Genomic DNA, 20834 nt, shown 5'->3' on the forward strand with positions numbered 1-20834 from the left:
AATTGCTGTGACATGAGTCGCGGTGATATGAATGGTTCGCAAGCAATGGGGTGTGACTTGCCATGTGATCTGGACCTGTCAAATCCCATAACAAATCGCACCCATGTGAACAAGTACTAAGGGTTTTTTGACGCCAGCTGCTGCATTACAACACGCTGTGCTTTTTTTTTTTTTTTAAACAAAATTTATTGCAATGTAAAACTGACATTTCATAAAGTTCAATTGCCCGCAGTGCTGTGAATGCAGTGGTGTGAACTGGACATACCAGAGACGAGGCATTTGTCATGTGGTGGGACTGTGCTGGAATAACCACCCACCACAGTCCCACTGTATCTTGTATGAATATACCTTAACCGCTTGCCACTCACTCACTGTAGTTTTATTGAGGGTAGGCGGCATAGAAATTCTTTTGTGCCATCTTTATTTCTATAGTATAGCACAGAGCTGTAACTAGAACCTTCAGGGCCCCAGTGCAAGAAACCATGAAGGACTCCCCTGACCCCCCGGGCTTCCAATTCTGGGAAGGCATCCATGGACATCCTCCCAGAACCCCATTTCCCGTGTGCCCCCTGGGGCGCACATCCAGCACTCTCTATGACTACTGTGTCCTTTGGACACAGCTATTTACAGTAAAGGACCAATCATAGTGGCCCTTTTCTGTGTGATCAACTGATCAGATGTAAACAGAATTGCTGGTTATTTCAGCAGTCCTTTCCTCACGCGTTTTCTGTGTGAGGAAAGGAGAGCCATTAACTTGCAACGCTGTCTGTACATTGTTTACACTGCCCTGATTATCAGTGCAGCCCCATCAGCGCCGCCTATCAGTGCTCATCAATGCTGTCTATCAGTGCTCATCAATGCCGCCTATCAGTGCTCATCAATGCTGCCTATCAGTGCTCATCAATGCCGCCTATCAATGCTCAATGCCGCCTATCAGTGCTCATCAGTGCCACCTATCAATGCCACCTATCAATGTTCAACAATGCCGCCTATCGGTGCCCATCAGTGCTCATTGATGCCCATTAGTGTGGCCTATTAATGCCACCCGATCAGTGCCACCTATCTGTGCTCATCAATACAGCATATCAGTGCCTCCTCAGCAGGATTCTGAGCTAAGGGCATCTCTCTCATACAGCGCAGAGCCTGCACCGCAGGAAGTGTGAAGCTAAGCAGTTGAATTTAACTGTTCACACTCACGGTGGTGCACACTGGAGGAGAGGAGCGGGAGGAGAAGGAGCAGATCTGCTTTCTCCTTTCCCATCTAGGCGAGGGTAGAGGGGGAACTGTCAGTGCAGACTTGTCCCTGGTAGTTCCGCCACTGGTATAACAACATATTGTGTATAGGGTGAAAATTTGGTTCTTCAAAACTTTTTATATTGTTTGGATAGTTGTGTTGATTAGTGTTTGATTTATGGCACGTTTTCTTATTGTTTTAAAATCTATTTTATGGAAAGTACTAGGAAATATAAGCTCAAATTTATCAACTATTTATACTGTCATTCTTGAGAGTAGGTATGTAAATTGGGGAAGGCTTGTAGGGGCCCCAGTGCATTACTTTGCCCAGGGGCCCATGATGCTATTAAGATGGCTCTGGGTCCTTGCATCAAAATGCAGTCTGCTAAACATTTGTACCCCTGACTCCTATATCCTTGGAAAAATATCAGCATTACCTGTTAAAAAAAGATAACACATTAGGACAGTGTTTCTCAACCATTTTTCAGTCAAGGCACCCTTTACAATTCTGCACAAACTCGAGGCACCCCATTCTAAAATGTAAAAAACAAAATGATTGGTTTTACATAATGCAGCAACACCCATATGCATAGGACACCCAACATTAGCGGTGACTTATTCTTCCAAAGCAAACACCTTTGCACAATGGTACTGACTAGTATTCCATCGTTTCTCTTCTCTCTGTTTCTCTCCTTCACTCAGCAATGTAACCCCAGTGCTGATGGAGAGGGGCAGGGGTGGGGCAAACAAGGTTGCTGTGCAGGTGCCCCATGTCCTCCGTTTCAACCGATGAGGTCATTGGTTGTTAGAACACTGGAGGCTAGAAGGTTGTAATGGTGCACAGTGAAAACCTGTGACTTTATGTAACTAATTGGCAGGCTTGATCCACCTGCTGGCTTGTATACAATTTTTGGGCAGTTTCTAGCCATTTTGCCAAGGCACTCCTGAAGACACCTGAAGGCACCCTGGTTGAAAAAGGCTGCATTAGGAGACCAAGCAAAAAATGTACTAAACTTACACCGCACATTTTGCTTGGGTTGCCTTGTCTGATCACATGCCCTCTGGTTGGGTCCTGAGGCAGATGAAGATCCAAAGTCTCACAAGAAGATGCTCCAGAAGTGTGCAGTAGCATCTTCTCGTGAGATTTGAGATCCTCAGCTTCATATCAGGGATATTTCCTCTCATGCTTGGTTCTGATGAACAAGACAGAGCACTGCTGCAAACTTCATACATTCCTATAGCCAAAAATAATTGTTGCTTCTGGCCTCCCACCAGGTCCTCCATAAGAATATACGGAGGACAAGGAACAAGGCAGTTGTGCTCATAGCAGAGCTTTGGCTACTGTGGTAATAACAAATCTGTTGGCAGATCTCACCAATGCCTGGGGCTAAGTTCCTATTCATTCCATTCAAACCAACAATATTGTTTTGGAAGATGTTTATTTTAATACATTTCTAAAATAAATATTAATCTTATCTTATCTGGTCATTTTCAGGTCTGCAAGTCCTTATTGCATATGAAAAAGAGCTAGTTAAATATGAAAAGAGCCGCCAGGAGTTGGCTAATGCAGAAAAACTTTTTGATCTTCCGATTACCATGTACTCAGAACTTTTACAAGTGCAAAAAGAAATGAAGGGTTTGCGGCAGATATATGACATTTATAGTGCACAAAAGGTATGTCAAAATGAATTTCTTGCTAACAGTAACTCTGGTATACAGTAATTTTTTACAGCCTAATTTCTTTAAAGCCACTATACAGTATGTGTTACAAGAAACTTGCCATAGTCACCTAAATACACTTTGGATACTGTTAAAGAGTCAATGAACTGTGCATGCATTAGTGCATTGCAGTGCCATTCATTTTCAATAGTACCCTAAAGCACTAAGGTAACACACCTTTGACGCATATATGTTACAGCATACCATCATACGTGGTAATGCACTGCGGTCTATTTTCATGTGCTGCATCACAAAAATACTCCATGTCCGAGAGTTAATGCAAAACACCAAAACAGACAAGTCTGAATGAGCCCTAACAGCTTATCATTTCTTCCAGTAAGGCTTGTACTAATGCAGGATTTGTGAACCAACATTTGGCTCATTATAATTTTTTTTAATGATATTTGAGATATGAATTGTTCACTGATGGATTTGTTATTTCTCTCTTAGCTTGCCAAAGAAGAATGGTCCCAGACATTGTGGGCAAATCTAAATGTTCAGATTCTTCAAGATGGCATTGATGGCTTCCTCAAGACTTTTAGAAAGCTTTCTAAAGAAATCCGCAGTCTGCCTGTGGCCTTTTACCTAGAATCCAAGATGAAGGAATTTAAAGACTCCATACCCTTGCTTCTTGATCTAAAGAATGAAGCCCTGAGAGACAGGTTTGTGCTTTTATAAACGCTTCAATTTATCATTTAAATATTTATTAATGGATATCGTTGTGTATATTAGAATTTGTTTAACAGAAGATCAGTAAATGTTTTGTGCATAGTGAATGTCATTCATTAATTCACATATCTCAAGTTAAAAAAAAAAATATATTTTGTAGACACTGGAAAGAGTTGATGACCAAAACGGGGACAAATTTTGAAATGAATCCTGACACTTTTACTTTGGAAAACATGTTTGCGATGGAGCTGCACAAGTATGCTGATGTCATCAGTGATATTGTAGCATCAGCCGTTAAAGAACTCAGTATTGAGAAGGTAAGGACTCCTTGTTGCGAATATACTTCTCATCCAATTAGAATGAAAAAAGGTACATTTTAAGCTCGTATTCAATTCATCAAAGCTCTGTCAATGGTGTATTTGGACACCACGCTCACTCTGAACCATGCAAAATATTTCATTTAATTTTCTTTTGAAAGCAGCCACAGAGAGTAGATTAGAGAAGCCTGCCCCCTGACAACATGCTGGCATACTGTAGAACAGTGGTCTCCAAACTGCGGCCATTTGCTTGCCTTTATCCGGTCCTTGGGCACTTTTCCTCCCACTGATACAAGACACTATTCCTCCCACTGTCATCAACAACAGGGCACTGTTTCACCCATTGACTCCAATGATGGGACACTATTCCTCAAACTGATACCAATAATGGGCTGGTATTTCTCCCACTAACACCAAGAAAGGGGCACTATTTCTCCCGCTGACACCAACAATGGGTCACTATTCCTCCCACTAACACCAACAATGGGGCACTGCAGCTCCTACTAACACCAACAATGGGTCACCGATCCTTCCACTGACACCAATGATGGGGCACTATTCCTCCCGATGACACCAACAACTGGGCACTATTCCTCCCAATGATACTAGATGCATTGTTTACTCCCACTGCTGCCAGGACAATTTCTTCTCCCTGTGGATACAGTACGGCCTCCTAAAGTCTGAAGGACAGTAAACTGGCCCTTAGTTTAGAAAGTTTGGAGACCCCTGCTGTAGAAGGAACCTTTGTTCTCTGTGTGAAAAAAGCGGTCTCTGCAGAGGTCTGACTAGAACTAAAGCTTGCCAATCTGCATTTAGTAAGAGATTTGCTGATTGCAGAGATATACTGTAGGTCTGGCAAAAAGACGGCTTTTCTACTTCGCTGTGACTTTCTTTTTTTTTTTTTTTAATTTTTTATTTAAAGGATTGCAGATAACATGAAAAATATTGACTCCATACATGAGTCTAATGTAAACTTCAGTTCACTGCAAAGGTACATTTATAAAAGTATACAAATATCCATAGAGGTATACAGTTTAACATACAGAAACCACATTGAGCAACCAGAAACCATGTGTGAAGATGTCATAAGTCTAACTGAATGAAGAAAAAGGACATGGTATAATGGGTTTAGAAAGACCTCTTGGATTTACGAAAGTGGGTGCAGTGGAGGAACTTATGCCGAGAAAATCTTGGTGCTTAGTAAGCATAAATGTATAAAAGTCAAAACATACAGTATCTTGCAATAGTGAGTACACCCTTCACATTTTTGTAAATATTTTATTCTATTTTTTCATGTGACAACACTGAAGAAATGACACTTTGCTACAATGTAAAGTAGTGAGTGTACAGCTTGTATAACAGTGTAAATTTGCTGTCCCCTCAAAATAACTCAACACACAGCCATTAATGTCTAAACCGCTGGTAACAAAAGTGAGTACAGTAAAGATGTCCAAATTGGGCCCAAAGTGTCAATATTTTGTGTGGCTACCATTATTTCCCAACTCTGCCTTAACCCTCTTGGGCATGGAGTTCACCAGAGCTTCACAGGTTGCCACTGGAGTTCTCTTCCACTCCTCCATGACGACATCACTGAGCTGGTGGATGTTAAAGACCTTGTGCTCCTCCATCTTCCGTTTGAGGATGCCCCACAGATGCTCAATGGGGTTTAGGTCTGGAGACATGCTTGGCCAGTCCATCGCCTTTACCCTCAGCTTCTTTAGCAAGGCATCTTGGAAGTGTGTTTGGGGTCATTATCATGTTGGAATACTGCCCTGCGGCCCAGTCTCCGAAGGGAGGGATCAGGCTCTACTTCAGTATGTCACAGTAAATGTTGGCATTCATGGTTCCCTCAATGGACTGTAGCTCCCCAGTGTCGGCAGCACTCATGCAGCCCCAGACCATGACAATTTCACCACCATGCTTGACTGTAGGAAAGATACTTATCTTTGTACTCCTCCTCATCTGGTTGCTTCCACACACGCTTGACACCATCTGAACCAAATACGTTTTTATCTTGGTCTCATCAGACCACAGGACATGGTTCCAGTAATCCATGTCCTTAGTCTGCTTGTCTTCAGCAAACTGTTTGCGGGCTTTCTTGAGCATCATCTTTAGAAGAGGCTTCCTAGTGGGATGACAGCCATGCAGACCAATTTGATGCAGTGTGCGGCATATGGTCTGAGCACTGACAGGCTGACTCCCCCACCCCTTCAACCTCTGCAGCATTGCTGGCAGCACTCATACGTCTATTTCCCAAAGACAACCTCTGGATATGATGCTGAGCATGTGCACTCAACTTCTTTGGTCGACCATGGCGAGGCCTGTTCTGAGTAGAACCTGTTCTGTTAAACCGCTGTAGGGTCTTGGCCACGGTGCTGCAGCTCAGTTTCAGGGTCTTGGCAATCTTCTTATAGCCTAGGACATCTTTATGTAGAGCAAGAATTCTTTTTTTCAGATCCTCACAGAGTTCTTTGCCATGAGGTGCCATGTTGAACTTAAAGTGACCAGTATGAGAGAGTGAGAGCGATAACACCATATTTAGCACAACGGTTTCGACATTAATGGCTGTGTGTTGAGTTATTTTGAAGGGACAGCAAATTTACACCGTTATACAAGCTGTACACGCACTACTTTACATTGTAGCAAAGTGTTATTTCCTCACTGTTGTCACATTATAACATATAATAAAATATTTACAAAAATGTGAGGTGTGTACTCACTTTTGTGAGATACTGTACCTGAGGGTGACTACTTTATAAAGAAAGTTAAATGTAAGACTTTGCACACCTTTTGTTTTGATGCACCTGAATTATATTTATCTAATTTAAACTGAAAGTTTATTTGGGGTTTAAACTGTGCTAGCTGCCATTCCACCATCCAGTGAGACTGCCTCAAGTAAACAGAAGAGCGTTCCTACCAGTGGCGACCTGTCCATAGAGGGCACTCGGGTGACACCCCCCCCCCCCCCCCAAGCTGTAAAAAATGAAATAAAATTTAAAAAAATGTCACTTTAAGAGTGACCAGGCGCCGGACATGCGGAGGTCTATGGGAAGCTTCCCAGCCTGCAATCAGCTGATTGCAGACTGGGAAGCTGATTTGCCCGTGCTTAGGGTGTGTGCAGGGCGCAAGCTGCACACACTCCCACTCTACTTTGATTCGTCAGTATGCCTAGTAGTGGCATTGGATTGGCGCGGCGGGGACCAGAGGAGAGGACAGTGGGCGTGGGCGGTGCTACTACATCACTTCCGGTTTCTCTGCCACAGTGGGGGGAGTCGACAGCAGTGTGTGTGGCGCCATTGAAGGTAAGTGCTGGCTGTCATCACTGGGGTCCAAAGCAGCTGCCATTTAAGCCCTGCGCTGCCCGCAGATTTTCGCGGAGTAGCGAGTGCAGCCGATCCCCCCTGCTCTCCCAAGCGGCGGCCACATTGTGACAGAAGAGCGGGACAACTGCGAGCTTCATGTGCTTGAGCCCGCTTGTCCCGCTTCTCCCTCTGTCAGGAGCTGCGGACCGGAGTGACAGTGAATGAGTGGCGCTCCGTGTTCCTCCCGCCCCACTTTGCCTGACAGTGACAGACCTGTGTAGCACAAAGCCGAGTGAAGTGTTCTGGCTGTGTGCTACGGGTCTGATAGGCAGAGACTGCACTGTGTTGTACTGCGGTGTCAGGTGAGCAAGAACATCGTGGAGAGAAGGGGATTCGCACGTGCAGAGAATTGGGCTTACAGAGGTGAATGTGGATGGGGGGTACAGAGGTGGATGAGGGGGGTACAGAGGTGGATGGGGGAGGGGGGTACAGAGGTGAATGGGGGGGTACAGAGGTGGATGGGGGAGGGGGGTACAGAGGTGGATGGGGGGATACTGAGGTGGACATAGGAGGGGGGGTACAGAGGGGGCAGGGGGTACAGAGGTGGGCGGAGGAGGGGGGGTATTGAGGTGGCAGGGGGTACAGAGGTGCACATGGGGGGTAACGAGATGGACAGAAGGATACAGAGGTGAAATGTGGGGGTTACAGAGTTGAACTGTGGATGGAGGGAGGTACAGATATGAACTGTGGATGGAGGGGGGTACAGAGGTGAACTGTGGATGGGGGTTGGTACAGAGGTGGATGGGGGGATACAAAGGTGGACGGAGGAGGGGGGGTACAGAGGTGGATGGGGGGATACAGAGGTGGACGGAGGAGGAGGGGTACAGAGGTGGATGGGGGATTCAGAGGTGGATGGCGGAGGGGGGTAAAGAGGTGGATGGGGGATACAGAGGTGGACGGAGGAGGGGGGTACAAAGGTGGTGGGGGTGGACGGACGAGGGGGGGTACAGAGGTGGATGGGGGGATACAGAGGTGGACGGAGGAGGGGGGGTACAGAGGTGGCGGGAGGTACAGAGGTGCACATGGGGGGGGGGTAACGAGATGGACAGAAGGATACAGAGGTGAGCTGTGGATGGAGGGGGGTACAGAGGTGAACTTTGTGAGAAATGCTATATACCAGGCTTTGTGAGAAATGCTATATACCAGGCATTGTGAGAAATGCTATATACCAGGCTTTGTGAGAAATGTTATATACCAGGCTTTTTGAGAAATATTATATACCAGGATTTGTGACAAATGCTATATGCCAGGATTTGCGACAAATGCTATATACCAGGATTTGCGACAAATGCTATATACCAGGCTTTGTAAAACATGTTATATATTATTTTTTTTTTTAAAAATGCTATATACCAGGCTTTGTGAGACATGCTATATACCATTTTTTTGAGAAATGCTATATGCCAGGCTTTGTGAGAAATGCTATATACCAGGCTTTGTGAGAAATGCTATATACCAGGCTTTGTGAGAAATGCTATATACCAGGCTTTGTGAGAAATACTATATACCAGGATTTGTGAGAAATGCTATATACCAGGCTTTGTGAGAAATGCTATATACCAGGCTTTGTGAGAAATACTATATACCAGGATTTGTGAGAAATGCTATATGCTATCCTCTGCTGTGATTCTGGGCTGTATACTCTGCTGTGATTCTGGGCTGTATACTTTGCTGTTATTCTGGGCTGTATACTTTGCTGTGATTCTGGGCTGTATACTCTGCTGTGATTCTGGGCTGTATACTCTGCTGTGATTCTGGGCTGTATACTCTGCTTTGATTCTGGGCAGTATACTCTGCTGTGATTCTGGGCTTTATACTCTGCTGTGAGTCTGGGCTGTATACTCTGCTTTGATTCTGGGCTGTATACTCTTCTGTGAGTCTGGGCTATACTCTGTCCTGTGATTAGCTATGATGAGCTGTCCTGAGCTGTATACTCCTGACTAAGGATGGGCTCGGGTGTGTTCGCACAGCCCACGTGCAGAGCCCGCCAGGTAGTCTGCACAGCACTGCGCTAATCACGGGCAGTGAGACATTTCCCGATCTCTGCAGCCGCACATCGGGAAAATGTCTCACTGCCTGTGATTAGCGCAGCACGGTGCCGACTTCCTGGCAGGCTCTGCACGTGGAGTGTGCGAACATGCCCGAGCCCATCCTTACTCCTGACACTATGGGTAGAAGCAAGTGGAATACAGGGGACGGAATGGGTGGATGCTTTAAGGGGTGGGGCTTATAAGTGGGAGGGGTCAAAAAGGAGGGTTGGGTCTGGCGCCCCCCCATCCTAAAACTTCACCAGCCGCCACTGGTTCCTACTGGTTAGTAAAGCTTCTCAATTAAGTCATAAAAAGTAAGATCCAAATAATGATGTGAAACCATATCAGAGAGGGGCACATGATAGACTTTATTGGTTTATAACAGTTATAGCATGCTTCTTGTGGCGCATGCTCATACACAGGACTTTTAAACATTCAAAATGTACACTTCAAAATGTCTTCATAGTTTCCAGTTGCCCCCATGTTTGCTAGGAGTAGTTTTAGAAGGAGTTGAGCACCTGTAAGGCTGCCCCTGTTTGGAAATGGTTTGTTTGGTCACTCTAGACCAGTGGTCTCCAAACTGTGGCCCGGGGGCCAGATGCAGCCCTTTGGTTTCCTTTATTTGGCCCTTGGGGCACTATTTATCCCATGGATACAAGACACTATTTTGCCCACTGACACCAACAATGAGGCATTATTCCTCTCCCTGACACCAACAATGGGGTACTATTCCTCCCCCTGATATCAAAGAATGTATACTATTTACTCCCACTGATGCCAGAGAAAACATTTATATTCCCACTGGCCACAGTCTGGCCCCCCTAAAGTCTGAAGGACAGTAAACTGGCTCCTTGTTTTTAAAGTTTGGAGATCCTTGCTCTAGAGTAGACGCTCATTGCTGTTCAGTGGGTTTGCAGTGCTGATCTTCACTTTGCAACATAGCTCTCATTGGAACATTTTTCAAGTAGTTTCACATATGTAATTGATACAACATATACAAGTTTTGTAATACTACTTATTGTGAGTATAAGAAAATGGTCAGCAATTCATTTAATGAATTACATTTTTATGTTTTCACCAGGGTGTAAAGGAAATTGTGGATACATGGGAAAATATGAAGTTTACCGTACAGAGGTATATTAAGGGCACTCAAGACCGCGGCAACATTCTAGGAGCTGTTGATGACATTCTGCAGATTCTTGATGACAATGCTATGAACCTGCAAAGTATCTCCGGCAGTCGCTTTGTTGGCCCTTTCTTAAACACTGTTCAGCTGTGGGAAAAATCGCTCTCATTGATTGGAGAAGTAATTGCAGTAAGTAACATTATTGCTTTTATTATGCTTTGTACTCTATTGAGTAGGCTAATAAAGAGAGCAGTGAAGTGCAGAAGACATTATCAACCACTTAGAGCATTTTTTTTATCAGACTGACTACACTAAACTGTTAGTCATTATCAAATTTGTATGATTTCATTGTGATATCTATATAATTGTCAAATGCAACATTAAATCTACACATTGGCTTTGTGTCTCTCTTACAGGTTTGGATGGTTGTACAGCGGAAGTGGATGTATTTAGAGAGCATATTTATTGGAGGAGATATTCGATCACAGTTACCAGAAGAGGCAAAAAAATTTGACAATATTGACAAAATATTTAAGCGAGTAAGTAGTCATGACCTTAAAGCAGTAGTAAACCGCATCTTAAAAAAAAAAAAGAATCCACTGCAAAGCAGTGTCATAATGTGCTAGTATGCGTTGCATACTAGCACATTATGCAAGACTTGCCTTAAAACGAAGCCCTCCAGCGGCGCGATGTCACCGCTGAGAGGGCTTCCATCTTCAACCAGTCTTCCTTCTGGGTTCGCAGCCATCCGGCTACATGAGTGGCCGGGGCCACAATGAAGTCACTCACCCGCATGTGCACGGGAGCCCTCGTTTATGGCACGAGTTTCTGAAGGTTCGGCATGATATGCGAATGCGCCGGTGACGTTCCTGGCTGGATGCAGTGTGAATATCTCCTAAACGGTGCATGTTTAGGAAATATTCACTGTACCTACAGGTAAGCCTATGCTCAGCTCACGCTGACAGAGTGTGTGGCGAGGGGAGACGATCAGTGGCTTCTCATCGCAGGGGTTCCAGATAATCGGGACACTGATCATCAGTGCCATGATTACTGTACCGCTCCAGCAGTGCCCATCTGTGACACCAATCAGTACCCATCAGTGCCGCCTATCCGTGCTGCCTATCATTGCCCACTAGTGCCGCCCATCAGTGCTCATCAGTGCTGCATATCAGTGCCACCTATCAGTGACGCATATCAGTGCCGCCCATCAGGGCCACCTAATCACTGCCCTTCAATGCCACCTCATCAGTGCCCATAAGAGCTGCCGCATCAGTGCCCATCAGTGCCGCCTTGTCAGCACACATCAGTGAAAGAGAAAAATTACTTATTTACAAAATTTATTGACAGAAACTAAGAAAAACATATTTTTTTCCAAATTTTTGGTCTTTTTTTGTTTTTTTTTTGCAAAAAATAAAAAACCCAGCAGTGATTAACTATTTGCCGACCGCCCACCGCAGATATACTGCGGCAAGGTACCCGTACGTTGGTCCATGCATGTGATTGATGTCCAGCGGCCACCCGCGATCGCTCCTCACAGAGGTAAAACAGGGATCTGTCAATGTAAACAAGGCGGATCCCCGTTCTGACAGGGGAGGAGAGAGAGATCTGCAGTTCCTAGTGATCCGGAACAGCAATCTCTCTCTCTACTCCCTGTTAGTCCACTCCCCCTACAGTAAGAAAGCACTTAAGTAAGAAAGGGAACACTTAACCCCTTGATCGCCTTCTAGTGTTAACCCCTTCTTTGCCAGTGTATTTATACAGTGATCAGTGCGTTTTTATAGCACTGATCACTGTATTGGTGTCACTGGTCACCAAAAAGTGTCACTTAGGGTCAGATTTGTCCACCGCAATGTCGCAGTCCTGCTAAGAACCACAGATCGCCGCCATTACCAGTAAAAACAATAAAAAAAATTAAAAGTCCCTAAATCGATCCCCTATTTTGTAGATGCAATAACTTTTTTTCGCAAACCAATCAATGTACGCTTATTAGGATTTTTTCATACCAAAGATATGTAGCAGAATACATATTGGCCTAAGCTGATGAATACATTTGTTTTTTTACTTTTTTGGGGGGGATATGTATTATAGCAAAAAGTCAAAAATGTTGTTCAAAATTGTCGGTCTTTTTTTGTTTATAGCGCAAAAAATAAAAGCCGCAGAGGTGATCAAATACCACCAAAAGAAAATTCTATTTGTGGGAAAAAAGGGACATCAATTTTGTTTGGGTACAGCGTTGCATGACTGCGTAATTGTCAGTTAAAGCGACGCAGTGCTGTATCGCAGAAAATGGCCTGGTCATTAAGGGGGTAAATCCTTCTGGGGCTGAAGTGGTTAAATACCACTAAAGGAAAGCTCTATTTGTGTGAAAAAAATTATAAAAATGTAATTTGGGTACAGCATTGTATGACCACGCAATTGCAAGTGCGACAGCGCTGAAAGCTGAAAATTGGCCTAGAGAGGAGGGGGGTAAAAGTGCCCAGTAGGCAAGTGCTTAAAGTTAATAAATACTGTTTTCTTTTCATTTTACAATATGCACTAGAAGTTGCAGCAACCCAGATAGAGCCCACTTTTTTCAGTTTTTTTGGTGCCCCACATCATTTAGCCCTTTCCCTTGCAGCCTGACTATCCCTGTACTGCCCCTTTCATTCATTGTAATTCAGTACTTTCAATAATGAAGGTTCAGTGTTACATGTGGGTATTACCTAAGGTGGCCTGCATACCAATTCAGTCTGACTAGGAATGCCCACTCTTCCATTCTGTCATCTACCCATCACAGACTTTTTACATTTGCAGAATTCCTCCCAAAAGCCAGACATCTGCTTGCATTGGGGTTGAGGACTCTTGAGAGGGGTACAGAAGCAGAATGCTGTCTAAAATAAGTATGTAATGAAAGCAGAAGGTTTTATTTCAAATTTTAAATAATCAGTTGATGAGAAGGGGAAAGCGTGAAGGCAAATTATAAACAGAATAAAGGTCAGCTTTAATTCATGAAAATAATGCAAGAGTATATTTATAATTTATTTTTTACTGAATGACTTTATTTATCATTTACAGATAATGTCAGAAACTGTGAAAGACCCAGTTATAAAGCGATGCTGCCAGGCAACAAACCGGCTGTTTGACTTACAGAACCTAAGTGAGGATCTTGAGAAATGTCAGAAGAGCTTGAATGATTACCTAGACTCTAAGAGAAATGCATTCCCTCGATTCTTCTTCATATCAGACGATGAGCTTCTCAGCATTCTTGGCAGCAGTGATCCCACTTGTGTACAGGAGCACATTATCAAGGTGAACAGTTTAAGGGTTTCGGACAAGATATAGGGGTTGATTTACTAAAGGCCAATAGACTGTGCACCTTGGAAAGTGTCATTGCACTCTGCAAGTGCAGTTGCTCCAGAGCTTAGTAAATGAGGTAGAGCTTCACTTTGCAAAGAATACCCAATCACATGCAAGGAAAAGAAAAAAAACAGCATTTTTGCTTGCACATGATTGGTTGATGAAAGTCAGCAGAGCTTCTGCTCATTTACTAAACTCTGGAGCAACTGCTCTTGCCGTGTGCAACTGCACTTTCCAAAGTTCACAGTCTTTTTGTCTTTAGTAAATCAACCCCATAATGTCTGGCAAACACTGAAAATTAGCATTATATAGTTGCAATAACTAGTACATTTGTGTCCTACTGTACATTGGCCGGGTAATATAGGGCCAATGTAACCTCAGAATTCACCCACTACAGTCCTCAGTTTGCAGCTTTTAAGCAACTTTACCTAATTAATTCTTAAGAGCATATTACCCCTTTTTTAACCCAGAGGTCAGTGAAGTGGAGTTGCATTTTAGAGTATTTACAACCTGATGGTGTGAATGGGCCCTTTTTCCAACACTTTGTCCTGCTGCTAGCTGATAAACTCAACTGTCACTGATAGCTTCAGCCCCCACTAACAATCAGGAACCACTTAGAAGTTCCCAACCATGTCATCACTATGTCACTATGTCAACACAGTGAAACACATTCAGAAAAAATAAGGTTTCTCTATCTTCCAGTGAGGGACACAGCTTGGCATAAGCATCCCAGGGTTATAATGCTGCCAACAGGAGAAAAGGGCGCTAGGCACACAGAAAACTGGAGGCCAACCCACTAGAGAGACTATAACTCTCCTACCTACTCAGTTTTACTTAGTCCCCTTTGAAGAATGGATGTCCAGATATTGGAAATCTTGGAAGTCTTTCCAGTTAGCTAACCAGCGCAAGTTTTCCTGGTTCAATATGTATACTGGTATTCTCTTTGTGACAGCTCTGCATTTGGGGTTGACACCCCCTCTGTGTTTCAGTTAGCACAGGACTTTGCTTTTAAGGTCAATCCAGTGTATCTGCAGTTTCCTTGCTGAGTTTTCAGAATTAGAGCTACAGCAGTTTTTATCTGTCCCCGTTTCTGAAGGCTCAGTTCTTGTGAGTGGCTAGGCAGGTCTCTGTCTGTGTCTGGGATTTTCTTCTTTAAATGTACCAGAATTATTTTTTTCTGTATGTGCTTCTGCCACAGAAGCAGCTGTCATGACTGGGCACTGTAGAGGAGGACAGAAAACTTTTCTGGACTTGTTTATTTTACTGGGGATCCCTCCTTATATCTTGTTATAGTCTGCTGTGTGTGTTTGTAGAATTCTGGCAGTCAGGCACTGTTTATGCCCGAGGAACTTTTTGAAACTCCCACTTTCATCCTTGGGTGCTCATTCTTCTTCCTGCCTAACAACAGAGGTGTTTTATTATGCAAGGATTTATGACTCGAATAGGGCAATTTGTTTTTGTTTTTTTTTTTACTAGTGTCCTTAGATCCCTTCTCCTACTGAGAGAAGCACATCTTCTTACTATGGAGGGTTTTTTTCTCCCTCTCTCCTGATGATTTCTTCTGAGATGGATTTCTTTCATAATGAAACCCTGCGGCTTTTTATGCAGCTCTAGGATCCGTGGACTCTTCAGCAGAGCCTTGGGGGACCGTACCCTGAGAACCTCATTGAGAAAGATGCGGGGCCTGCCTGTAATGTTGCTTTGCACTGGATTCTGCTGTGGGTCATCCCCTTGGCTCATAGTGCAGCTTACAGAGTTAGCCATAGGGTGCTTTACAGGTTCAGAGTGGCAGTCTGCCGGATGCAGAGCCCAGCATGTAAAGGGCAAACTGATGTGGTGAGTACAGAGCAGAATGTCCTTTTAACATTCAGTTCTGGGGTGCCTGGCACTTTTTTCCCTATGTTGCGTTCCCAAGTTGAGTACACTAAATTAGCCTAGGAAAAAGAATATTGTAACATGCTCAAGCTCTGGGCAGATGCTCCATGGGCTCTTCCATATCGTCCAGATCTCTTGCCCCTAGGGCCAGTGTTCCATCCTGCAATTCAGTTTCTGGCTTGAATGGCATAGCTGTTGACGCAGTGGTTCTGAGGCACAGGGGCCTCGCAGATTCTGTTATCCCCACCCTCTTGAAGGTCAAGAAGTCGACTTCTCATAAAATCTACCATCGCACCTGGGGGACCTAATTGACACACACACCTTGGTGTGAGTCAAGGACGTTTCATCTAGAAAGTATTCCATGGGGCTCCTGTCCTTTCTCCAGTCTGACTTGGACCAAAAACTGGCCTTGAGTACTATTACAAGTACAAATCGTGGCCTTGGCTGAAACCTTTGGTCTCTTTCTCTGTAGTTAAGGCTTTTGTTCAGGGAGTAGCTACCATCCTTCTCCCTGATTGTTCCCTTGTATCTTTTTGGGTTGTCAATCTGGCCTTCACGGTTGCCCTTTGAGACTATCATCAATATTACTTTGTCTGACTTTACCAGTCAGGTGGCCTTTATTGTGGCTATCACTTCTGTAAGGAGAGTCTCTGAATTGGTGGACTTATCCTGTAAGGAAACTTTCTAAAGCTAGACATACACTAGTAGGTTATCTGAATGAACATTTGTACGAAAATTCTCAGTACATACGATGACTTGACCAATGTTATTTGAAAGTACTTAAAAATTTGGCAAAAAACCTGGAAGCTACCATGCACATCTGCACCAGATTTTGCACTCTCCAATTTTAGTATACCAACCCCTTTGAGTTGCACAAGGCCTCTTTGCTCCCAAAGGTGATATCTACCTTCCTCCTTAATCCTTCTTGTGTGTCTGATAATAAAATTTGCTACAAGGCCATCTTTATAGACTTGTGAAGTGATTTTTAAATAGATTTTGTTGACTATTTTCCCCTTAGCTGAAATATGGCAAGAGTGAGTGGAGAATTACAGCAGAGCAAAACAGTTTTTATTGGTGAAGAAAATAAGGAAATTAGACGTTTATACATGGCCCTTTAGAGTCAATGCCATTGCCTAATTCATTTGGTCTAACATTAAAGGAGATCTATGGTCACAGCATGTGTGTTCATTTTATAACATCAGCACTGTAATAGCAATACAAGCAATAGTTACTGTATATTTGTCAATCCAAGATAAGCTTACTTGAAAGATCTCCTTTCGTTCTGTGAGACAGCAGTGCCTACTCACAGGGCATAGTGAAAATGTGTCACAGAATTCAAGGAAGTAAATGCGTGGAGATCTTCACAAACTAAGTTTACAAACCTCAAGATCGTTCACATTAATAGGAATAAGCCAGGAATAATTGCAATACATTTTACATTTTGACTAGAGATACACTTTAAGTTATAGTGGAATGCACACTTCAGTTTGGGACTGAAAGTGTGCAAATGCTGTGTGATTAAACTGTTATCATTTACCTATTTAATAAAAGCAACCTCTTTTTTTGCAGATGTATGATAACATTGCATCTCTGAAATTTCAAGATGGAGACCGTGGTGAAATGATGGCAACAGGTATGATCTCAGCTGAAGGAGAAGTGATGGCATTCCGCCAAGCCATAGCAGCTGAAGGTCGTGTGGAGGATTGGATGACTGCTGTATTGCAGGAAATGAGGAGAACCAACAGACTCATTACAAAGGAGGCTATATTTAGATACTGTGAGAATAAGAGCAGGTACTCTATACTCCACAGTCATATTCATCAATACTTGTCTACATGGATTAAACTTCCTGTTATCTTATGTTAGAATCCATATAAGAATACCATAAAATATATGCTTTTATTTTTTTATTTTTTTTCTAGTCCCTTGTTAATTTGAAAATAACAGCATACAAAATACATGCTATTTTTAATTATGTATCTTATGCTTGTATGTAGTTATGACAAAACAAGGCTTTTATAGTGTGTATTTGACAGATCAAGTGTAGCTGCCTGACTAATCAAAATACAACTTGCACATAGCAACAAATCAGATTTCATATTTCATCTCTTGCATCTTCGCAAAAACAAGCTAATATCCAGCTGGTGGACATAACCAGTCCTGCTGCTGTAATGAGAAAGCATGCTTCTCAGACTGTGCCTTGGGACCAGTGTCACTGGTTATTTTCTTTGCCCCATCACAGAATCGTGCTACTGTATTGTCAATGTGGCAACCCCACTATTGACTCTATAATAGTGAAGGCAATGCTAAAGTTATATAAACAGCCAACTAAGCAGCACTTTTTCATTAATCCACATCTTCTACCCCAAGGCCAAACTATGCGCTAGCATTCTCTAGCTCCTGTCCCCAAGGCCCAATGTGTTCCATCTTTCTAGGTTCAAGGTCAGCTGTGTACTGCATTCTGTTGCCATGCTATTGGGCACCAACATACTACACCTTGTTTCCCCAACCCCTGTTGTGCACCAATATTCCACATCTCCTGATCTTAAAGCTAAATGTGCACATGGCATTTCATATCTCCTGCCCTCATGGCCTGCTGTACACTGGTATTCCAAATTTTCTGTCTCCAAGGACTTACAGTATGTGCACTGGTATTCCATTGTATGCCCCCAAAGGTTCCCTGTGTCGCAGAAATACAGAACTTAAAATAAATAAATAATAAATAAACTTCTGTCCCCAAGGCCCACTGTGTATTCCACATCTTCTGTGTAAGTGTGTAAAAAAAAAAATGTTAATAGTCTGCAAGAAATTAGGGGAATGGGAAACATTTGTCTGTAACACATCCATGTACACAAGTGAGCAAGTGTGTTGTTTATGTACCATGTCCCCAAGCCCTACCTGTTGGAAGGATAGGAATAGAAAGGAAGTGGCATGGTGGCAGCCAGTGATATGTTTGAATATCTAACTGTTCTTACATTATATTCATTTTGTAGGATAGACTGGATGCTTTTGTACCAGGGTATGATTGTCCTGGCTGGTAATCAAGTTTGGTGGACATGGGAAGTGGAGGACGTGTTCCGAAAAGTGAAGAAAGGGGACAAACAAGCACTAAAAAACTATGCAAAGAAAATGCACCAACAAATTGATGAGCTGGTCACCCGCATCACCACACCGCTCAGTAAAAATGACAGGAAGAAGTACAACACTGTTCTTATCATTGATGTACATGCCAGAGACATTGTGGATATATTTGTCAGAGACAGGTATGCAAGTGGGAAAAGTATTGTGAAATGACTCTGTAAATAACAAATATTGTTTAATATTTTTAAATAATCATTTAAAATACTTCTTTACCAGTATTATGGATGCTCGGGAATTTGAATGGGAAAGCCAACTACGTTTTTACTGGGACAGAGAACCTGATGAACTTAATGTCCGACAGTGCACAGGAACCTTTGCCTATGGCTATGAATACATGGGACTTAACGGGAGGCTAGTCATCACCCCACTTACTGATAGGATTTACCTCACCCTTACCCAGGTGCTCTATACTAGTATATCTCTGACAGCATGTGTGCTATATTTGTATTTAGTATATGTATCAGATCATGTAACATTATTACATACTATCATTTTGTAAGACATTTGCTATCTATGTACTTTTAAGAACATTTTACATGAACTGTGTTGCCCCTAACAACTATTCAGCTGCCCTATTTTTCTACTCTACACTATGTGCAGTTATTGTAAGCAATGCATATGATTCTATCACAAAATGCACAGAGTCTGTGTAGAAAACAGATGTTTTAACTACCAGTTTAATGGTTACATCCACGAATACCGAAAACCAGTTACTGTTCAGCTCTGATCATTTGGAATGTTGAGCACCAATGCAAGTATTTTAGTTCTTGATATATTTACATAGACTTGTATTGGAGAACTGCATTTTACTGCAATGCTTATATCAGGCTAGTATCAGCTGGATTTTATTTCATAAAGCACTATGTATAATAATTATGTGTAATAATTATTTATGGCTGTAATGTTAGCAGTTAGGTGCGTGTATTAGATTGGGGGTTGGAATTAGTTTTGAGGTGAATGGTTAGATTTAGGGTTTACATTATGTTGAGAGTTAGGGTATTAGCAGGCCACACTGCTCATATCTTAAATCGAAACATCAAAGGAGCTGGGTGTAAAATTGTCAGACAGCAAATGCGTTCACCAGGGGAGATTCCTGAAGTGTGGATTGAAGAATCTATTAGATTTCTCTTGTGCAGTCTGTATTTATGTGTGTATAGCTGACATTAGGCTCAGTTTAATGTACACCTGTCATGAGAAAAGTATATAGGCTGTCATGGTTTAACACCCTTATAATGCCCTGTACACACGGTCGGATTTTCCGACGGAAAATGTGTGATAGGACCTTGTTGTCCGACACACAAAGTTTGAGAGCAGGCTATAAAATTTTCCGACAACAAAATCCGTTGTTGGAAATTCCGATCGTGTGTACACAAATCCGACGCACAAAGTGCCACGCATGCTCAGAATAAATTAAGAGACGAAAGCTATTGGCTACTGCCCCGTTTATAGTCCCGACGTACGTGTTTTACGTCACCACCTTCAGAACGATTGGATTTTCCGACAACTTTGTGTGACCGTGTGTATGCAAGACAAGTTTGAGCCAACATCCGTCGGAAAAAATCTTAGGATTTTGTTGTCGGAATGTCCGATTAATGATCGTGTGTACAGGGCATAAGAATATTAATTCCCTGGCTGTCAAAGTTGATGCTTTGGTTTTAATGCTTTCCAAATTACAGCCCAGTGACAAGTATGGAGATTAGAAATTCCAACACTTATTAAAGCCAGACCCATCCAGAAAACTAGACATTTCAGAAGGATGCTAGCAATGCAATTGCTGTACTTCCCTCATAACAGCCTAAAAGTTGGGCATAGGGGTTGGGCTGAGGTTAGGTAATGTGAATTTACCTAACATACAAATGTTTATTTAGGATTTAAATATATATGTTGATCAGACTTGGCATTATGTTATCATAAAACACAATTAACATACAGATTCTTGTGAATAAAATATGGTTCTATATTGGAATAATTTTCAATCTGCCATTCATCCATTTGTTCAATCTTTCAGGATAGTCTTGCTGTTCTT

General features: G+C 42.8%; 1 protein-coding gene across 1 annotated transcript in view; it reads left to right on the forward strand.

Annotated features, from left to right (window-relative positions):
- DNAH10 (dynein axonemal heavy chain 10) overlaps positions 1-20834 on the forward strand; it is a 246788-nt gene that overhangs the window by 88275 nt on the left and 137679 nt on the right. Inside the window, exons 24-32 of the mRNA XM_073627593.1 lie at positions 2729-2907; positions 3403-3614; positions 3782-3938; positions 10412-10645; positions 10873-10995; positions 13511-13744; positions 17237-17460; positions 18661-18930; positions 19025-19208. Of these exons, the coding sequence (XP_073483694.1) occupies positions 2729-2907; positions 3403-3614; positions 3782-3938; positions 10412-10645; positions 10873-10995; positions 13511-13744; positions 17237-17460; positions 18661-18930; positions 19025-19208 (1817 nt within the window). The remainder of the gene's footprint in view (positions 1-2728; positions 2908-3402; positions 3615-3781; positions 3939-10411; positions 10646-10872; positions 10996-13510; positions 13745-17236; positions 17461-18660; positions 18931-19024; positions 19209-20834) is intronic.

The sequence above is a fragment of the Aquarana catesbeiana genome, linkage group LG01, assembly GCF_042186555.1.
Source record: "Aquarana catesbeiana isolate 2022-GZ linkage group LG01, ASM4218655v1, whole genome shotgun sequence".
Classification (NCBI taxonomy): Eukaryota; Metazoa; Chordata; class Amphibia; order Anura; family Ranidae; genus Aquarana; species Aquarana catesbeiana.